The 20497-nt window shown below is 48.4% G+C and overlaps 1 protein-coding gene across 5 annotated transcripts in view; it reads left to right on the top strand.

Moving 5' to 3' along the window:
• TBL1XR1 (TBL1X/Y related 1) overlaps nt 1–20497 on the top strand; it is a 553738-nt gene that overhangs the window by 407134 nt on the left and 126107 nt on the right. For all 5 annotated transcript variants that reach the window (XM_078666437.1, XM_078666439.1, XM_078666438.1 and 2 more), the window contains one exon: nt 3745–3842. In XM_078666437.1, the coding sequence (XP_078522563.1) occupies nt 3745–3842 (98 nt within the window). The remainder of the gene's footprint in view (nt 1–3744; nt 3843–20497) is intronic.

The raw sequence follows: 20497 nt of genomic DNA, 5'->3' as shown, positions 1-20497 counted from the left end.
AAACAGTTTGGAAATATGCCAGAGATTATCGTGCATGTGAAAATGTCAGGCAGAGAAGAGTGCAGAATGAGGAGAGGCGTGAGGGCCGAACTTCTGGTGAAGACACGTGGATCTGTTTGCACCAGGTTCTGAGATGTCTCTCTTCTTGAATACTGCGTGGGGTAGGTAGACAGGAAGGTGGGAGCCTCCTGGGTCTGGCAGTTCGTTAAACTAATGCATCGACACCAATGATCTATGTTCAACATAATCACTGGTCCAAATCCTGATGACTCCACTCTGATTTTCATCCTTCCACTGTTAATAAAATTACTGCTAGCTGTCTAGTACGGCCTGCCAGTAGCAATAAGGAACTCCTTTGTCAAGTGCCCAAGTTAGACCTAATCGGAATTAGTATCATTCTTGCATGTACTCAAATACTTCTCCTAAAGTTGCCTTCTCTTTGCCACATTAACGTTTGACACAAATTTTGCATTCATGACGCTTAGACTGGTTTCGCACAGACATCGACATTGCTGGCACAGAACACTTCACGAGAATACTATCACACTGCCTTGATATTAGTACAAGGCCTCTCGAAGGTTAGATTTGTTTATTAATACATCCATATGGTGACACAGCGTTCTGTGTAACACAACCAATGGTTGCCTGATGACAATCCTTTTGCTCCTAATATAATCAGAGGAGACACTTCTGCAGGTCTCAAGCTGATGTTTTCACCTAGAAGCTGACGGACATCTCTGTGAGCGGTGTTCAGTTCTTGACCAAGATGGGGGTCATACACTTTTACCCACCAGTTAAAGGGGTGCGGTCATCCAGAATGGGGTTTTCTTGGCAGACCATACATTCAAACCCTAGATACGTAAGGGTACGCTAGATTGTTATAATCTTTAATATGTATGCGTATCGGGGCTCGAAAAACCATACAAATGTTACTAGACCTGCAGGTCTAGTAACTTGAATAATCTACTTGACCTAACTGTAATACATTTGACCCGTAAACTGTTCTGAAACTGTTCTCCTAGGCAAATAATGTGTCTTATGGAGCCGTCTTTTTCTTCATTATCACATCAGAGAGCATCTTCAAATATGCAAGTTCACTATTTCTGCTGTAGAAAAAACTTTTTTTTTCTTATCTAAATGTTTGCTCCATGTGTAAGTATCAAGTCCACATATAGGGTACACATGATCCCTGTCTTGCCTCTTAGTCCTCTGATAGTATTGTCATCTAGGTAGGAGCAGGAATATTTACCAAAACTCACTTTTCATAAATATATTACTAAAGCATGATCTGGTAGTGCGCTGTCATTTACAGATAGCACATTTTACTTTGAAATGGTCAAAAAAACTTTCCAACTAACATGTAGTTTTACTGATTAAACTATACAGCGCATAAACAATGTTTGGAAATTAGGTTTCAGCAAAAATATTTTAAATTTGCACATCACCAATTAGTGTTGTAATTGGTTTTGATCCTATAAAAATCTTTTTTCCCCATAGAATTCGAGAATGTCTTCATATCTAATGAAATATATTTCTAATGTTTGAATAGTGCATTTATTACCTATGTCAGTGTTGTGTTAGAGAAAAAGTCTAAAATCTATAGCCTTTCCTTTCTCATGCTTTGTACAGCGCAATTGTCACACAGTTCACTTTACAAAATCCTCTAACTTCTGTCACAGAGAAAATTAAATGTAGAAAGACAAACTGACTTTTGACCTCGGTCTCTGAAAGCCATGCAAATGTGACAAGATCAGATTTAAAGACCTCTTTATTGCTCATTTACTTTGTCAGCAAGCAGAACACCTATTGTCAGGTCGCCAGAACGGGTGAGTAGGCCCTAAAAATAGCTCTCCCTGATTAAATCTGGCTCGCCATAGCGAGTGGGCGCATGAATCTTTCGAGCCCTGCATATATAACCTGTCTCAACAAGATGGTGGAACTTTGTTTTACTCTCTGTGTTGACACTCATTATAAGTTTTATCTGCTTCTGTCTATTAATTATCGCAGCCCTTATATTCTATACAAGAATCACAACGGTTCAATAAATATTTAAACTGCCTCTGTGTATTCCATGTATATTTCTCTGAACGAAAGAAAGCATGAGTGACTGAGCAAAAGTTTGAAGTCTGTTACCACGGTTCCTGAGGGAAAAGAGTTGTCCTGTTCAGTGGTTGCCAGAACTGTTTGCTCCCTGTCCAGGTTTAGGGGGACGAACAGTGGCACTGCGAGCTAGCTGGTCCAAGGGCAACATAATCTAAGGGGGTTCATGAAAACAGTCTGGCACCATCTTAAGTTTGTTGTCTGCAGACGTGCAGTTCCTACTGATTGGTGGAAACTACATGACACCTCTGGTGAATATGTGCTCTACAAATGAGATTTGTAGGACTCTGGGAAAGTGGAGTCTTGTAGTTGACTCTTCTCTCAATTGTTACTAGGAAGCAGAGGCCTCACTTTTGAGTTATGTAACCAAACAACACTGGAATATGCTTTTATAGCACGCTACTCACTCATGAGGATATCCAGGTCTGCTTTAGCAGGTGTAAGAGGCCAGCCCTGGGGGCTTATTCAAAAAGCCAGGCCTTCAGCTACTTGCCAAAGTTGAGATGAGAGGAGGTGATTCTGATGTGTTGTGGGAGGTCGGTCCAGGCTTTAGGAGAAGGTGTGACTTGGACTTTCCTCAAACTCCTCTTTGTTTTAAAGGCTTACCTCAATGGCAAGTAAACAAAGGTGCTGTTAGAAAAGAAATCCCTGTTGAAACCTAATCTCCTCACTAGGATAGGATTCTCTTTTGCACACTGCCACCAAGAGACAGAGCCGTGTTGCATTTGAATAATCATAAATGCTATATAAACAATTATAAAGCGGCGAAGGAATGTTGTGCCAGGTCCTCTTATGACTGCAAGCAAAGAAGTTTTTCAAATGATTTCTGGTCAACCAAATGTTTATTGCTGTCATGAGTAGATGTAGGATCTCTGCTAAGTTTACCTTTATCAGGCTTACATCCCCGTTTTAAAATCTTGACCTTTGGATTTTGGGGTGAGGCATACTTCTACTTCTTTCTTCTTAAGTGCAGTGGGGCTTCATGTTCCCACTCAGTGCAATCTCACTTTTCAGCGCTCTACAAATACTAACACATACATACGGACACTCCTTCTGCAGTAGTGGTACCAAGCCTTCTGCCTAAAGTTTTAAAAAATGATGCAAAAGAAGAGCACGATCTTTACCTAAATTTTGAGTTATTTTGTCTCAATTAACTGTGCAAATGTATTTACACTCATACCGTACCCCTGCACTAAAGGTTTATTTAGTCTAGTCCTTCTGTCATACAATTTGGAAACTAAGGAGTACAGCCAGTACCTCATTTACATGGGTGGTGTTTTGGCGGGAAGGCTATATTCAGTTTCAGTTCACTTTTTAACCCTTTTTAAATGAGTTCTCACCGGGAGGGTTTATTTACATTGTGTTGATGCAGATAGTCTTTGGGGATGCTTGTTTTAATTAAGAAACATTTTTCACATTGGTATTCTCACATATTGTTTGCTTATGTTCTTCCAGTGTGCTTGATTGAGTCTTTGTTTAGTCGAAATTAACTGCATGTCTGAGAATGTGTTGCTTTCCTCGGATTGCATGCCTTAATTTGATGATTCTTCAATAAATGCTTTATATAAATCCTTCAAAAGCTTGTAATTTCAGCATTGTGATTTCAGAGTCTGTGGTTCTTAACATGTCCCTTCAACATCTTAGGCAACCTTGCCAGCACTTTAGGACAACATAAAGGCCCTATATTTGCATTGAAATGGAATAAAAAAGGAAACTTCATTCTCAGTGCTGGTGTAGATAAGGTGAGAATATTATGACATGTTCATGTAATAATGAGATAACATGAAATGAACTGTTATTTTTAGTATGTGCATGACTAGTTGTATAACAGAAGGTATGACATGATTTTTAGCGAGTCATTATTTCTGCTTTGCTCACTAGGTTTGGTGTAGCATTGTTCACTGACAATGTAATCTCACTATATACATTTACACTTATTTCATAGTTCCCGCTTGCTACCAGGCACTGCTAATTTCGCTCTATCCTAAATCACAGCTGGAGTGAATGTCTGTGAATGGTAGTTGAAGATTATCAGATCAGCCATAGAAAAATGAAATAGTTTCATGGGTAAAGAAAATACATTTTGCGGCTAAACGTAGGAAGGACAATTATTCTCTTTTTACTGTTTTTTGGGGAAGGCACTGTACCTCATTGAAGCAGACATTCCAGAATGCTATTGCTTAATTTTTCTGTTGCATGTACTCTCAAGATTGTATTTCCCAGGCGTTCCATGAACTTGCTTTTGAAAGGACATGCTTATCATGAACATCAAGGGGCTGTTCTATTCCACGCCACTTCTCCACTATTCTTCCCCTCGTCACTGTAATCCACTGTACAGCACAATGTCATGTTTTTACTCTCCGATGACACAGGCTGTTTTATGGGTTGTAGCACCGTTTTGGTACCTGTCACTGTAGGGAAGATGTCTGTAACCCCAGTCTGACCTTCCATTGAATGAGAAAATGATGGGAGCTCCTCTAAAAGCCTGCCTCACCCCTTCCTCAAAGCACACTTAAGCTTCTCAGGCCCCCTCTCTTTGAAAGCCTGGCTCAGAGTTTCCTGAAGAAATCGAGCCCATTACCCAAACAGAAATACCCTATGGTCTTTAGCATTTTGTAGTGAAGTTGAAAATGAATGAAGGTCTTCATAGTTGCGTGGATCAGCATATCTCTTCAGCTTCTTTCAGCTGGGCACACTCTTTAAGACGGACCCCTTGACTCATATGTTGCTACCTCGATATTTGATTTTTAAAGTTTTAAAGTTTACTATTCAATATTCATATCTGAGGTCCATTGTTCACTTTCAAGCATGAGAGATATAGGCTGAAATTAGCCAACACCTCTGTGTTAGTCGATGTTGATGGCCATAGATGCTGCTATTGAAGAACCTGGAATGACTAATATATCCACCACTCAAATTACTTTAGTTTTTCACTATACTAATTCACCACTAATCCTTTATGGGTACCGGTGTAGGGTACTACTCACTGAAAAAGCGCTTCAATGCCTCGTCAGAGGTAGTAAGCGCTATAGAAATGCAATTACAATACAATAAAATTCAAACATCCACTCCACCCTCTCTGTGCCTTAGTCCAAGACATCCAGAGTGCCTTTATCAGTTGCTGCTGCTTGGGCTATTGGCAGCCTGACTCAGCCACTCAATGTTACTGCCTGTAATCTGACTGAATTTGGTCCTTTTTCCCTTGGGCAAATTTCCCAGGTCCTTTTGCTCTATAAATCGAGGTCCCTGAGGATCCATTCCCTCCATCTGTCATTTGCAAGTCTAGTGAAATCATTGCTCCGGTGTTTTAGCAGCTTTTTAACTGATCTTGTCTGGAAAAGTTCGAAGGTAGTCCCACAAAAAAAAACATCGACTAACACAGAGGTGTTGGCTAATTTCAGCCTGTATCTCTCATGCAGGTGGCGTCTAAAATGTTGAAACAATTGGTCAACACTCAGTTGACTGTGTATCGGGAAGATAATGCCCTGTAGCATTACACTTAGGCAGGCTTTTGCCAAGGTCAGAGCACGGAATCACCTTTTTTGAGGTTATAGAGACCGTAAAAATCACACTGGGTAAAGAGTAAAGTGCTGCTCTAAAACTGCTTGATTTATCAGCAGCATTTGATACGATGTCTCACTCCATTTTAGTACAACACCTCTCTGAGGATAGAATCGGTGGGTTGACCTGGAGAGATCATAATCCTTCCTTGAGGAGAGAGAAAAAGGAATGCAAGGCAGCCTGCCTTTGGGGTGCCTCAGGGCTCCTCGTTATGCCCTACGTTATTCAACATCTACTTGGCGACCATGGCCATTTTAATAGATGTTTTTTGGCATCAACACTGTCTTCTATGCTGACGATACCCAGCTTTTTTTAACAGTTGGCCCCTCTTCCTCTACTACAGCGAAGGCATTTAAAACCTATATCTCTGGTAGTCTGTGTTGGCTGAGAGAGAACCATTTGTTATGCTATGCGGATAAAACCGAGATTCTTCTGTTTGGTCTTTTAGAAGGAGGATGGCTGCACAGCTGCTGGTCGAGGGTTCACTCTTTCCCCTCCGGTCCCGCATCGATAGCTAAGAATTTAGGGGCAAAAATAGATGACAAGTTGACTTTTTCTTATCAAATCACCTATTGCTGCGACCTGTCGTTCCCTGCTGAGATCCCATTGTAAATTCTTGGATCTCCTGCTCTTGAACACAAGTAAGGCAGTGGTCCACACACTGATTACCTTGGAGATTACACAATGCGAAGTCATCATCTCACCCTCTTAGACAAGGTGACTAAACTGCAAGTGGTCCAAAATGAGGCTGCCTGCTTGATTTTCGTCTCCCTGCGGAGAGTGCATATTTCTCACCACCAGCAGGGGCTTCACTGGCTACCGGTCCAAAATAGGATCCCTATTAAAGCACTTACATCGGGCTATGTACCAGCGCCCCTAGGATCTGATTACAAGAACTAAGCACTATCTTCTATTCACAGTTGTGCGCTCAGCATTTACCTTGCTAGTTATCTCAAGGTTTTGCCTTGTAAGTTGTTGAGGCTGGTCCTTTATGGTGGTGGCATCTGCTCCCCTTTCTCTCTGTTCGATTCCTCATGAATAATCCTTCCATAAAGCGTTAAACATATCTTTTCTCCTTAAAGTAGCTTGGTCGCCTTCTCTTCTTTACCGAGCCTTCAGTGCTAAGATAATTCTTTGAGTAGCCATGCACTTTAAAAATCCCCTTCAGTCATTCATTAGTGAAGTCGTAATTTCAAACTCCCTTGGCTGATCCACATCATATTGGAGCCATCCAGCTCGCCATTGCCTCCAGACTCTGTACCTTCATAGACACCATTTTCTGCACCTCCAAACAAGCTAGTACTTTCAAGACTGCTGTCCTCCATGCACTTTGCACCAAATAGTACTCCACAGGCACTGGTCTCAAAGTCCAGCTGCAATAACCAAATGGCAAAAGAGAATCTCAAGACTTTGATGCTAAACTGTTCTTGCAGCCTCTTCCTAGGGTCCGGAGATTTACCCAGATTGAAAACCATGTCATTTAGCTGGTTACCACTTACAACATTGGTGTTATCCTGTACATGACTGTGCAAAATGCAAGCGATTTGTACACTTGTCCTGAAGGGAATATCTCGCCCCCTTTTTGCCTTTCTTTAGAGAACCTTTCCTTGTTTACTTAAGTGGTATGAAAAGCAGTAGAAGCATTGGAACTGACTTCACCGTCTGCGAAGGCCACATCTACTATTTTAATAGAAATCTTACAGACCCTCATCTGTGGATGCAGAACCTCCATTCCCTTTTATGAAGGCACTCTTGGAGCCTGTACTGCCTGCCTGTGCGAAGCAGTTCTTTAGCTTGGCAGTTCAGACAATTGTTAGACAGCACAGACATGCCTCTTATGATCCAAAGTACTTGTCACACCCCACACTGGAGAGTCTATTAGCCCCAGCCTCCTCTGCAAAACCAAACCTGAATGCACATGATTCTGTCTAGGAAGAGGCACTCCATATGCTGTGCCCTCCGTTTAGCACGACCTGAAAACTTAAAGTGGTTTAAGTGAGAGTTGCAACTCTTGTTTTCATTGACCCTCAATAGCATACTGAGCAGACTAAATGATATGAGTATCGAAGGAATCAATTCCTACCGTAGCAAGTTCAGGCATCTCCATCCCCCTCTTCTGCAAGCATACAGGAGTGAGGAGATCCACATGGATCAGTTATACCATTGCTTTTGTTCAATGTCTATATCAAACAACTCTTGAACTTATTCTTTAAATCTCACATGCAGCAAATGTGCTTGTGATACCCACATGGTCCTCAACCTGGAATACACCAAATAACCGTCAAATCTCAAATTTGCATGATTGCTGTATAGTGCGTGACCAATAAATGATGGAATGGGGGAAAACTACAGCTCACTAACAAAGTGGCTTTAAGAATTAGAAATATTTTCAGTGAACTATCATGGAGTCACTCCTCTCCATAATCCTATACATGAACCAGTAAGCCATATCCACATTCTGCACCTTGAGGACACTACAGCTTGTCATCCCTTACCTAGGATTTTTGCATAACCAAGTAACCACTAAGCTCAACTTACCCAGTCTGACTTTTGGAAGTGGTCTGTACCATTGTTGTTGGACTTTGCCCTCTCTGCCAGGTCAAAAGTGTTGCCTTCACTCTTCCTGTTTGCTGAGTCTGTTTTTGTTTTGTTGTCATTAGGACTATGCACACTTTACCACTGCTAAAACTGAGTTTTTCAAATGCTTGCGTTCTCTCACTAAAACATGATGAGATTGTCTTCCATCTAGTTGGCACATTTAATTTACTTGCATGTCCCTAGTAAATAGTACATCTGAAACAGACACGTTAGTATTAGATTCCTTACCTTAGAATATCCCCAGGCGTCAGACTGGATCCGGAAACTTTTGCGCAGCAGTACCCTTGCGCGTCGGTAGGCGTCGTCTGCGGCTCCGCGTCAGTCGTCGGCGCCGTGATGACGTCGTCTGAGTACTTAGACGCCGCCTCCGCGTGCTGACGTCAGTTCTTCTTTTTTCCGCGCCAGCAAGCGCAGATCTGGAAAAAGCAGTAACCCTTAGTCAATTTTTGACTAACTTTTTGGATCATTTTTGATCATTTCTCGAAGTCTTACGACTCCGATCGGTGCCGTAGGGATGCCTGGCTTTAAGCACTGCGAGGATTGCGACCGCACGATGTCGGTCACGGATCCTCACCACCTGTGCCTAACTTGTCTAGGCGTCGACCATGACGACAAGGCCTGCTCCGACTGCCGGGCCCTCTCTTCGAAAGCCAGGCGGGAGCGGTCCCGCAGGCGACTCGAACTCCGGCAGTCGGTCCCGCGCCGCAAGAGGTCTCGGTCCCACGGGAGGTCGAGGGACAGGTCACGGGCTCGGAGCCACCACAGTTCCGAGAGTAGGCCGCACTCCTCCGGGTCGAAGTCATCGTCAGGTAAGAAGCGTCATCGCTCTTCGGACTCCCCCCCGACGCTCGCGCGAGGCGGCCAGGGGGGTTCGGGTGACACCACCCACGCGGCTCCGTCGGAGTCGGAGTCGCAGGCGCCGCGTCCAGCTCCACACCCTCCGGTCCCTGGGCAAGACGCGACGCCGGAGGAGATCGAGCACTTCCTCATGGCCATGAGGAAACTCTCTCCTCCGATGGGCTCCGCGGCGCCTTCGGGCCCAGCGGACCCGTCTGGGGCCTCTAGCGGGTCGGGGGCTTCGGCCCCGACGGGTGCTTTGGCCCCAACGCCGCTCCAGACACTGGTTTTGTCTCCCCTCCTACCGTGGCTTCGGAGGAGGGGGCAACCTACAGTGTGGTGTTGATGAGGGCTGCCAAGACCTTGGGCCTTGAGCTCCCTGTCGCGGCAGTGAGGACTAATCTCCTCACTGAGGTCCTTAAACTGCAGTCAAGCTTGGCCGAGCCTCTGCCGCCCTTTAATGAGGCCTTGACCGACGTTCTTCTGGGCGCTTGGTCCAAGCCCGCTACGGGTTCGCCCGTAGATAGGAACGTGGCCAGACGCCACCGCCCAGCCCAGGGCGACCCATGTTTCCTGTCCACCCATCCCACCCCAGAGAGCCTGGTCATCCAGGCCTCCAATTCCCAGACCGCATTCCCGTCTGCGCCGCCAGAAAGGGAATCCAAGAGGTACGAGCAGTACGGTAAAAATCTTCTCGTCCCTTAGTCTGGGACTGCGGTCTTCCAATACCTCATGCCTCTTGGGCCGCTACACCCACTCTTTGTGGGATACAGTTGCGGAAGTGCTGCCAGTTGGAGGTACGGGCCAAACTCGGCCAAGCCCTTATGGAGGGCCGGGATGCAGCCAAATATTCTATCCGGTGTGGGCTGGATACCACCGACTCACTAGGTAGAGCGATGGCAACGACGGTGGCGGTCAGACGCCACGCCTGGTTGAGGTTCGCCAACTTTTCGGCCGATGTCCAAAACACACTGATGGACATGCCGTTTGATGGCCGTCGCCTCTTTGGCGACAAGGCAGACCATGCGCTTGAGCGCTTTAAAGACTCCAGGGCTACGGCCAAGTCCTTGGGCCTCTCGGCCCCGCGCCAGCAAACTGCTGCCTTTCACTCCTTTCTTGGCCACGGAAGGGGTGTACCCACACGTGCTGCCAGCCACGCTCCGCAAGGTAATACCCAACGCGGTGGCGGCCGTGGGTACCGCCGTCCCGGCGGTTGGGGACAACGGCAAGGTCAGTCCACACCTTCCCCCGCAGCATCCGCCTCTAAACCCTCCTAGTCCGTGCTTTCAGGCCCATGTGACGCCAGTGGGGGGCAGGGTTCGCCATCACCACCTCCACTGGCGCACTGTCACTTCCGACAGGTGGGTGCTGCAAATCGTCCGAAGGGGCTACTCCCTCCCCTTCGAGGCGACTCCTCCAGCCATGCCACCGCAGAACCACTGTGTATCGGGGGATACATTTGCGACTTCTGCAGGAGGAAGTTACGGCCCTCTTGGCCAAGGGGGCCATCGAGCGCGTTCCTGGGCCAGAAGTAGGGTGTGGTTGCTACTCCCACTACTTTCTGGTACCCAAGAAGGGCAAAGGGGGCCTACGCCCTATCATGGACCTAAGGAACGTCAACGGCTTCCCCTGGAAGGAGAAGTTCAAAATGCTGACACTGGCTCAGGTCCTAGCTGCCCTGGACCCAGGAGACTGGATGGTAGCGTTGGACTTGCAGGACGCTTATTTCCACATCCCCGTCCTGCCGGCCCACCAACGCTACCTGCGGTTCACGGTTGGCCACGAGCACTTTCAGTATACCGTGCTCCCCTTCGGCCTTACCAGCGCCCCACGGGTGTTCACAAAGGTGATGGCGGTGGTCGCAGCTCATCTGTGCAGGTTAGGGGTTTCAGTCTTCCCCTACCTCGACGACTGGTTGTTGAAGGCGGGCTCGCCCTAGACAGTCGTCAGCCACCTCCAGACTACGGCAGATCTCCTGCACCGGCTGGGGTTCTCCATCAATGTGCCGAAGTCACACCCGTGCCCCTCTCAGAAGCTCCTTTTCATCGGAGCGGTTCTCGACTCGGCGCGGTTTCGGGTTTATCCACCCGAACAGCGGGTCCGGGATATTCAGGCTCTGATTCCCATCTTTCAGCCGTTATCCCGGGTCTCGGTCAGGTTGACGCTGTGGCTTCTGGGGCTGATGGCCTTCTGCATCCTACTGGTGCATCACGCCAGGTGGCAGATGCGGGCTCTGCAGTGGGACCTGAAGTTTAAGTGGGCCCAGCATCAGGGCAACCTGTCCGACCACGTCCTGATCTCGGAGGGCACTGCGAGACAGCTGCAGTGGTGGCTCACGGACCGCGATTGGGTCCGCGGCAGATCCCTCTCCCTTCCCCAACTGGAGCACGTAGTTGTGACGGACGCGTCCCTCCAGGGCTGGGGAGGCCACATGGGAGAGGCGGAGATCAGAGGCCTCAGGTCTCCGGCGGAGGCCCGGCTCCACATCAACCTGTTGGAGTTACGGGTGATTCGTCTAGCACTGAAGGCATTCCTCCCCTCTGTCCGGGGGAGTGTAGTGCAGGTGTTCATGGACAACACCACCGCCATGTGGTACTGCAACAAACAGGGCGGGTGGGGTCGTGGACCCTTTGCCAGGAGGCTCTGCGCCTCTGGCAATGGCTGGAACGCCAGGGCGTGACCTTCGTGGCTCAACACCTGGCAGGTTCTCTGAACGCCAGGGCGGACGAGCTCAGCCGTCGGTGCATGATGGATCACGAATGGCGTCTGAACTCGGACGTGGCGCAAGGCCTCTTTCAGCAATGGGGAGAGCCTTGGTTAGATCTATTCGCCACTGAAGAGAACGCGCAATGTCATCAGTTATGCGCATTGGAATTTCCAAGGCGGCACTCGCTCGGAGACGCTTTTCGTCGCGAGTGGAGTTGCGGTCTATTGTATGCCTTTCCGCCTATACCACTTCTGCCCAGAGTGCTGAAGAAGATCAAGCGCGACCGGGCCCAAGTCATCCTTGTGGCTCCGGACTGGGCACGAAGGTACTGGTATCCAGAGCTACTCAGTATGTCAGTCGATCCCCCGGTTCGTCTGTCTCTTCAGGAGGAACTTCTGTTGCAGCAACAGGGGACGGTCCTCCACCCGAACCTGTCCAGTCTCCACCTCCATGCTTGGAGATTGAGCGGCGACAGTTGAGGGCATTTGACTTGCCTCCTGAAGTCTGTAACGTCATTCTGGCAGCCAGGCGTCCCTCCACAAAGTCGGTATACGCCTGCAGGTGGAACAGATTTGTGGCATGGTGCACAGCAAAGGCTGTGGATCCTCTTGCTGCCCCTCTCTCTGAGGTTCTTCTCTTCCTTCTTTCTCTTGCCCAGCAGGGCTATGCTCTGGGCACTATCAAGGGCTACCTTTCTGCCCTTTCAGCCTTTCTGAGGCTGCCTGATCAACCTTCTTTGTTCAAGTCCCCTATTGTAAATAGATTTCTAAAGGGCATCACACACACATTCCCTCCTGTTCCGTTTGTAATGCCTCAGTGGGACTTGAACCTGGTTCTTACGTTTCTGATGTGTGCTCCCTTTGAGCCACTTCACAACTGTCCTCTCCGCCTTCTTACTCTGAAGACTGCTTTCCTGGCTGCCATCACCTCTGCCAGTAGAGTGAGTGAGCTCCAGGCCCTTTCTTGTACTCCACCTTTCCTTTCTGTCCATCCGGACAAAGTGGTGTTGCGTACTAAGCCATCTTTCCTGCCCAAGGTGGTCACGGCCTTCCACATCGGGCAGTCTATCACCTTGCCAACCTTCTTCCCGCCACCGCATCCCTCTAAAGAGGAAGAGCGGCTCCACCGTCTGGACCCAAAATGTGCGCTCTCATTTTACTTGGATCGCACACACCAGTTCCGGGTGGATGACCAACTCTTTGTTGGTTACGTGGGCGCTAAGAAGGGGAAAGCGGTGCACAAGAGGACCATCTCCCGGTGGATCATCTTGTGTATCCAGGCATGCTACTCCTTGGCTAGAAAGGAGCCCCCTGTTGGATTACGGGCTCACTCTACCCGAGCCACGGCGACTACAACTGCCCTGGGCCGGGGAGTGCCCTTACAAGACATCTGTCAGGCAGCTACGTGGGCATCGCTGCACACGTTTGCAAGACACTACTGCCTGGACAGCCAAGTCCGGAGGGATGGCTTCTTCGGCTGTTCTGTCCTCCAGGACTTTCTGGTGTGATTATTGGTTCGCAGACCCACCACCGGGGTTGGTATTGCTGGGGTATCTATTCTAAGGTAAGGAATCGAATACTAACGGGTCTCTTTCAGATGCACAAGTTACTACTTGTGTAACGATATATCTGTAAGAGACATTAGTTAGTATTAGATTCCTTACCGACCCACCCATCCTCCCCGTTCTGCGAACGGATATCTAGGGTTAGGGTTACCCCCTTTCAGGGCCCTAGTTTCAATGGCACCAGTGTTGGTATTTAACATGGCTCTGCGTTTCTGGCGTGGAAAAGCTGTGTCTAAGAACTGACGTCAGCACGCGGAGGCGGCGTCTAAGTACTCCGACGTCATCACGGCGCCCACGACGGCAACTACGGACGCGGAGCCGCAGACGACGCCACTGACGCGCAAGGGTAATGCTACGCAAAAGTTTCCGGATCCAGTCTGACGCCTGGGGATATTCTAAGGTAAGGAATCTAATACAAACTAATGTCTCTTACAGATATATCGTTACACAAGTAGTAACTTGTGCTACGTGTTCCCAGGGCCTGTAAATGAAATGCTACTAGTGGGCTTGCAACAGTGATTGTGCCATCTACTAAAGTAACCTTTTAAAAGGTCTGCCACTGGTAAGGCCCCTTTAAACTGCCTTTTTGGCCTGGCAAAATTAACCTTTTGCCAGGCCTAAACCTTGCTTTTGTAATACATATGCCACCTCTAAGGTATGCCCTAAAGGGCTCATTGGACTGGGTGCCTTGTATTTAAGAAGTAGGACATATGTGTTTACGTTTCACATGTTCTGCTAGTGACCAACTCCTAAAGTTGTTTTTCACTACTGTAAAGCCAATCCCTCCTATTGACTAACATGAGGTTACCTTATTAAATTTAATAAGTGGTAATGTTTGATTGGGAACAGGTAGAGTTATGCTGTGTAGACTCAAATCAGATTTAATTATTTAATGGTAAAGTTGGATTATAAGTGTCAATTCTGAAAATGCCACTTATAGTGCATGAACTACTTATATACAGACACATTTATATACAACAACAATGGACTTTTTCAACACAGAGGAATTTGAGTAAACTTGTTGTGACAGGAGGGATTTGCATTGAATCGTATGCCCCACGCACACACTAAACATTTTCCCGTGTTTGGCACATGTTTGGCCCCAAAAACAAGATAGCAATAGGAGTATTCTAGTTTCTGATGTTATGATGCAAAAGTCCAATGTTGTTGTATATAAATGTGTTTGTATACAAGTATTTCATGCACTGTATTGTGAATCGTCATAAGTATTTTTCATGTTTTGTATGTTAATTTGAAAAATGTGTTTCTCTCTACTTCTGAGGCAGCTAAAATCGTTTTGGTAAAATACAAACAATTGCAAAGAAAGGAATGGTTTAATAAAAATTCCATTCAAACAGAAAAGATAGTGGTCTGTTTGTTGCTCAAAAATAAGAGCATAACGTCAAACTGAGCCAGGTTCCTCTTTTTTGTATTTTGTATTCTTTTTGGTTCTGGTCCTTTGGGCATCGCCCATAACAATCGAACCCCCCCCCCCCCTCCCAGTTTATGTACTTTTAGAAAGTTGGCAATTTTTTGTCTTAACCATGTGTGCCTTCTGCCAGTATCCTGTATCACATGACGGTGAATGGCTCTGCTGTTATGGTTTCTGTATGCAGCCAGTGAGACAAAGGGGACTGGGTGGAGGCAGGTTGGCCATGCTCCCTGGATGGTTGGATGCAGCGCTGTACCTTAACCCACTTATATTTCAAAGGGCTTGTCTCTAGCACACACAAAGGAACCTGATACCAGTATTTTGTCCCCCAGGCTTATTTAAGCCTTGACAGTGGAAAAGCAGAACTTTCCAGAACCAGATGTTAGTGATACAGGTGGCGCCAGGTATACAATTTAGACCTCCTGAACCACTCTTCAGTACAATCCTGCGGACATTACAAAAAGGACTGCATTGTTTCCGAGGACTGCCCTGCTACTTGAAGCCTGCCTTGTTCCTCAGAGAGCTGCCCTGCTGTTCGAAGCCTTGGTTGTTCGACAGAGGTCTGCTGTGCTACTTGAGGCTACCTAGTTCCCCAGAGGAGTACTGCTACTTTGAGGCCTGCCCTGACCTCTGAGAAGTAAGACTGGACCTATTCCCTTCATCCCAGGCTACCTGAGTTGCTCTAAAGGTCAGTTGACTGACCTCCGTTTTGGAGCTACGGTGCCACAAGCGGCTCCAGAGGCCTTCTCACAACTGCGCAGCTGATCTGCTGTGCTGAACCTGCAACTGGACGTGCCTGAACGTTGCTGACGTCGCTAGTGAGTTCCTGATCCCAAGAGGTGCCTGCTGAGGTCCTGACCCCTTCGCTGGCATCAGAGTGCTTTCCCTGTCAAGAAAAGGAGGAATCCTGATGTTTTGAGCTCTTCGTGATCGCGAATTGGCCCTTTTGCGCTGAGACTCTACCGCCTGCGACGACCCTCCGATGCAAACCTCCAGTGAACCAGACTCTTTAATCTACAGTGTCCTCCAGCGATTTCTGGCAATGTGAGATCTGCGTTACAGCAATAAAAAGCCAATGGTGACTGCTAGTGTGAAGCTCCCGCAACGACCATCCGCAACAACAGTTTTGCAGAGTGAATCTTTCTGGATTCACTATGCTGTGCATATTCTGCAATCTGGTGGTTGGGTCCGGAATCGTAGGCTTTTTTCTCTTTTTTTTGTCGTAGCCCAGGTGGGCGTCAACGTCCCACCATTTGGTGTACCTTCGGTGACGTCGGCGTGCTTCCGGCGTAAGCTACCACCCTTGGGCGCCATCTTCAGATTCTTTTTTCCGCCGTTGGGTCTGGATCGTCGCGTGAAGCTCCAGAAGTTTTGGAGGAGAAAACGAGGAAATACAGCAACTCTTCAACGGTAAAGACCTGAGAAGATCGAGAGAAGAGGACCATCAGAGAAGAGACGACGAAGAAAGGAAAGAACTTCGAGATCTTCGACGTCCTTGGAGGAATGCGCACACAGGGGGCCCACTGAGCGCAGGGATGTACAAGACACCCTTTAAATTCTGCAAAAATTGCCACCACAAGTTCGCGCAGAAGGACCAGCACCCGGTCTGCAACCTCTGCCTGCCAATCGACCACGAGAGCAGAGACTGCAATGCCTGCTCCGTCTTCAAGCCGAAGACACTCAGAGTTCGAGAGAGACAGAGGGCAGCTCACCACACGATGCAGGGCAAGGGCCAGGCCCCGACGCTTTATGAACTGGGCCTCTCCACCGACGACTAGGACAACATTGCCGAGGGTCCAGATGACTTCACGGTCGCAGAGACCGATAAGAAAACGCCTGACAAGGTAGGAGAGTCTACGACCCCGAAAACCCCCACAGGGTCTCGAAAGCCAGAGGCAGACTCTCGAAAATCAGAGCCCCGAGCCTCGAAAGGAGCACCGGCGCCGAAAACTTCGACGACAGAAGCTGCATCCTCCGAAAAAGAGCCCAGCGGATCCTTCGAGAAGGACTCCCGGAGGCCGAAGACCAGCGAAAAGCAAAGGTCATCGAAGCAAGCCCCCGAAAAAGGGTCTTCGACTTCGACTTCGAAGGAAAGGAGCCGAAGAAAGTTTCGACGCCGCCGAAAAGAGCAGCCGAAACGCTCGACGACGAGCAGGCCGCAGAGATGCAGATAAAGAAAAGAAGGCTCGAGGCCGAAATGGAGAACATCCTTCAGAGAAAGAAGGACTTTGATGAAAAGATGAGAAGTTACAGGATCCCCTCGAAGCCGGCACCGGCCGTCGCTGAGGTACAGGAGCTTGAGGAGTTTGACGTCGAAGAGACGCTGAAAACTCCGGATCCCTCGGAGCACGAAGAGGAAGAAGACCTCTACTACACAGAAGGGGATTACGGGGAGCAGCAGTCAAGCTACGGCTCAGGTTCCTCGACGGCCCAAGACCAGGAATGGCAGGACATCGAGGCCGAAAATCCGGAGGAGGCTGTGGAAACATACCCCTCGAGGCCTTCGCCACCGGATGCATTGGGGCATACAATGAGGTGGTCAGGAAGGCGGCAGCAGCTTATGGAGTTAAGCTGGAAGAGGAGAAGCCAAAAGCAGATTTCCTGCTGGAGACATTGCTCCCCATACAGACAAGAAGCCAGTTCTTGCCCATGCTAAAGAGTATCACAGACCAGGGGAAGGAAGCCTTCAAGGACCCGGCTACATGCAGATCAGTAACGCCGAGGACGGAGAAGAAATACAAATTCTCCTCCCAGGACCCAGCTTACATCAAGGGATCCGTCACAGCAGATTCAATAATCGCTGCAACGGCCAGAAAAAGGGCAAAAGTCCCAACAACATCTGGACCTCCACCTGACAAGGAAAGCAGGAGGATGGATCTAACTGGCAGGAAAATAGAGAGGAATGCCGCAACGCACTGGCGGATGGCGAACTCCAACGCCCTCCTGAATAGACATCAATACCAGCATTGGGATGAGATGGGCCAATTGCTCAAGCACCTCCCGGAACAATACCATGAGAGGGCATCACACCTTGTGGAAGAGGGGAAAAGCATCGCTAACTCGTGCCTGAAGACAGCCTTGGATGGGGCAGAAACATCCAGCAGACTGATGGCTATAGGCATCACAGAGAGAAGGCAAGCCTGGCTCAGGATCTCAGGCTTCAAGGCTGAGGTTCAGAACAACATCCTGAACACACCCTTCAACGGTGAAACACTGTTTGGAGCCCCAGTTGATGAGAAGCTCACCCACCTGAAGAAGGACAACGAGACGGCAAGGTCCATGGGGGCCCAGCAATTCAGGGGGATGAAGAGGGGCACTCCTACACGGAGGCCGAACGGCAGAGGTGGAAGTCAGCGAGGAGATTCACACCAGAATTTCCACCAGGGGCAACAGAGTGACAGTCAAGGTCACCAGGGCCAGCAGAGGCAAAGCTGGAACTACCAGAGCAGGGGCCAGTCCTTTCGATCAAGAGGAAATGGACGGGGCCAGAGAAGGAGAGGCGGTGAACAACCCCCCTCTAAGTGACTTCACACGGAAAAAGGTGCTCTCCCACTCGAACCCTCCGGGGAAGGAGCACGGGAAAACAATGAGGAGAGGGCTACACGGACAAGACACAAAGGAACATGTCACGCCAGTAGGAGGAAGATTGAGATTTTTTCTCCAGGAGTGGAGAAAAATAACAGACAAATGGATACTCAACATTATGCAGTTCGGATACTGCATAGAGTTGGAAAAGAGACCACCAAACAGAAAACCAAAGAAAAGAGAGCACTCTGGAAGAGAGCTGCGATTACTGCAAGAGGAAGCTCAAGAACTCCTCCTCAAAGCGGCCATCGAACGGGTTCCATTCAAAGAACGGAACAAGGGAGTGTACTCAAACTACTTCCTGGTGCCAAAAGTGGACGAAAGTCTAAGACCCATCCTGGACCTACGATTCCTAAACAAATACGTAAAAATTCAAAATGACGTCCCTACAAGAGGTCATCCCACAGATAAAGGCCGGGGACTTCTTGTCCACCATAGACCTCAAAGATGCGTACCTGCACATCCCCATGAACAGGCAGCACAAGCACATGCTAAGATTCACAGTGAACAAGGATCACTACCAATTCACGACCCTGGCATTCGGCCTAAAGTCCGCACCAAGGGTGTTCACCAAATGCCTCGCGGCAGTGGCCGCACATCTAAGAAGAAAGGGGATACACGTGTACCCCTACCTCGACGACTGGCTCATAAAGGCAGGCTCTTACAGGACATGCAAAGATCATGCAGAACAGGTGACAAGAACGCTAGCAAGCCTGGGATTCTCCATACACTGGGGAAAATGCTCGATGGAACCAGAGCAAGTGAAAATCTTCCTGGGAGCTCAGATCGACACCGTCCAATGCAGGTGTTACCCAGCGAAAAGAGAACACTCAGCTTACTGAGGGAGAAACGTCACTACCAGAAGGGGCGAGCTCTGACAGTGAGGACTGTGAGCAAGATCTTGGGGATGATGGCGTCATGCATACACCTGGTCCCCAATGTACGCCTACAAATGAGACCACTCCAAGAGTGGCTGCAACAGCAATGGTCACAAGCTACAGGAAGTTGGGAGGATCTAGTGGGTGTAACGCACAGGGTGCAGGAAGAAATAAGTTGGTGGACCAAGGAAAGAATAACAGTAGGGAAACCTCTAACACCACCGGACCCAACAGTGACCATCACCACAGACGCATCCCAGAAGGGATGGGGCGCACACATGAACAGGCTCAAAGTGAGGGGTCTGTGGAGCCCTACAGATGCAGTCAGACACATCAATTACCTGGAATTGAAAATAGTGTTGCTAGCCCTCAAGGCTTTTCAGAAACACCTGTTCAACCAGAAGGTGCTAATACAAACACCACAACGATGTTTTACATAAACAAACAGGGGGAACTCAATCATTCCCTCTGTCAAGCTTGGCACAGGAAATCTGGAAATGGGCTATACCACTAAAAATAGACCTGCTAGCCATACACCTGCCAGGGAAGGATAATGTAGAAGCGGATTGGCTCAGCAGGCAGACTTCAGCGTCCCACGAGTGGGAACTCAATATTCAGGAAACACAGAGACTATTCAGGAGATGGGGCACACCAACAATAGACCTGTTTGCAACACGCCAATACTTTGTATCCAGGCAACCAGAGGCACTATCACAGGGGAATGCCCTATGGATAAGCTGGTCAAAAACATTTGCCTACGCTTTTCCCCCGATACCACTGAACCCCAGGGTTCTCAACAAATGCTTGACGAGCAACATGACGCTCATCCTGGTGGTACCACAATGGGCCAGACAGACCTGGTACTCTCAGATAATGGAGATGGCGCAGGCCCCCCCCCCCCACAAGTTCTCAAAAAGAAGAGACCTACTCTCCATGGAAAACGGAGAAGTTCTACACCCAGAGCCGGAGAGCTTAACCTCTCAGCCTGGCTCCTGAGGACTTGGAGTTCGCACACCTAAAACTACCAGAGAGCACCCTGCGGGTGCTGCGAGAGGCAAGAAGGCCCAGCACATGCAAGTGCTATGAGGAGAAATGGAAAAGATTCACTCAATGGTGTTGCAAGAAAAAACTCCATAGAAAACTGACCAGGGAATCCACTGTGCTAAGGTACCTCACGCACCTAATTAATGCTAAGCTAAGCTCATCCTCGCTGAGGGTGCACCTGGCAGCGATTG

The sequence above is a fragment of the Lissotriton helveticus genome, chromosome 11 (assembly GCF_964261635.1).
Source record: "Lissotriton helveticus chromosome 11, aLisHel1.1, whole genome shotgun sequence".
NCBI lineage: Eukaryota > Metazoa > Chordata > Amphibia > Caudata > Salamandridae > Lissotriton > Lissotriton helveticus.
This window is presented reverse-complemented; position numbering and strand designations above follow the sequence as displayed.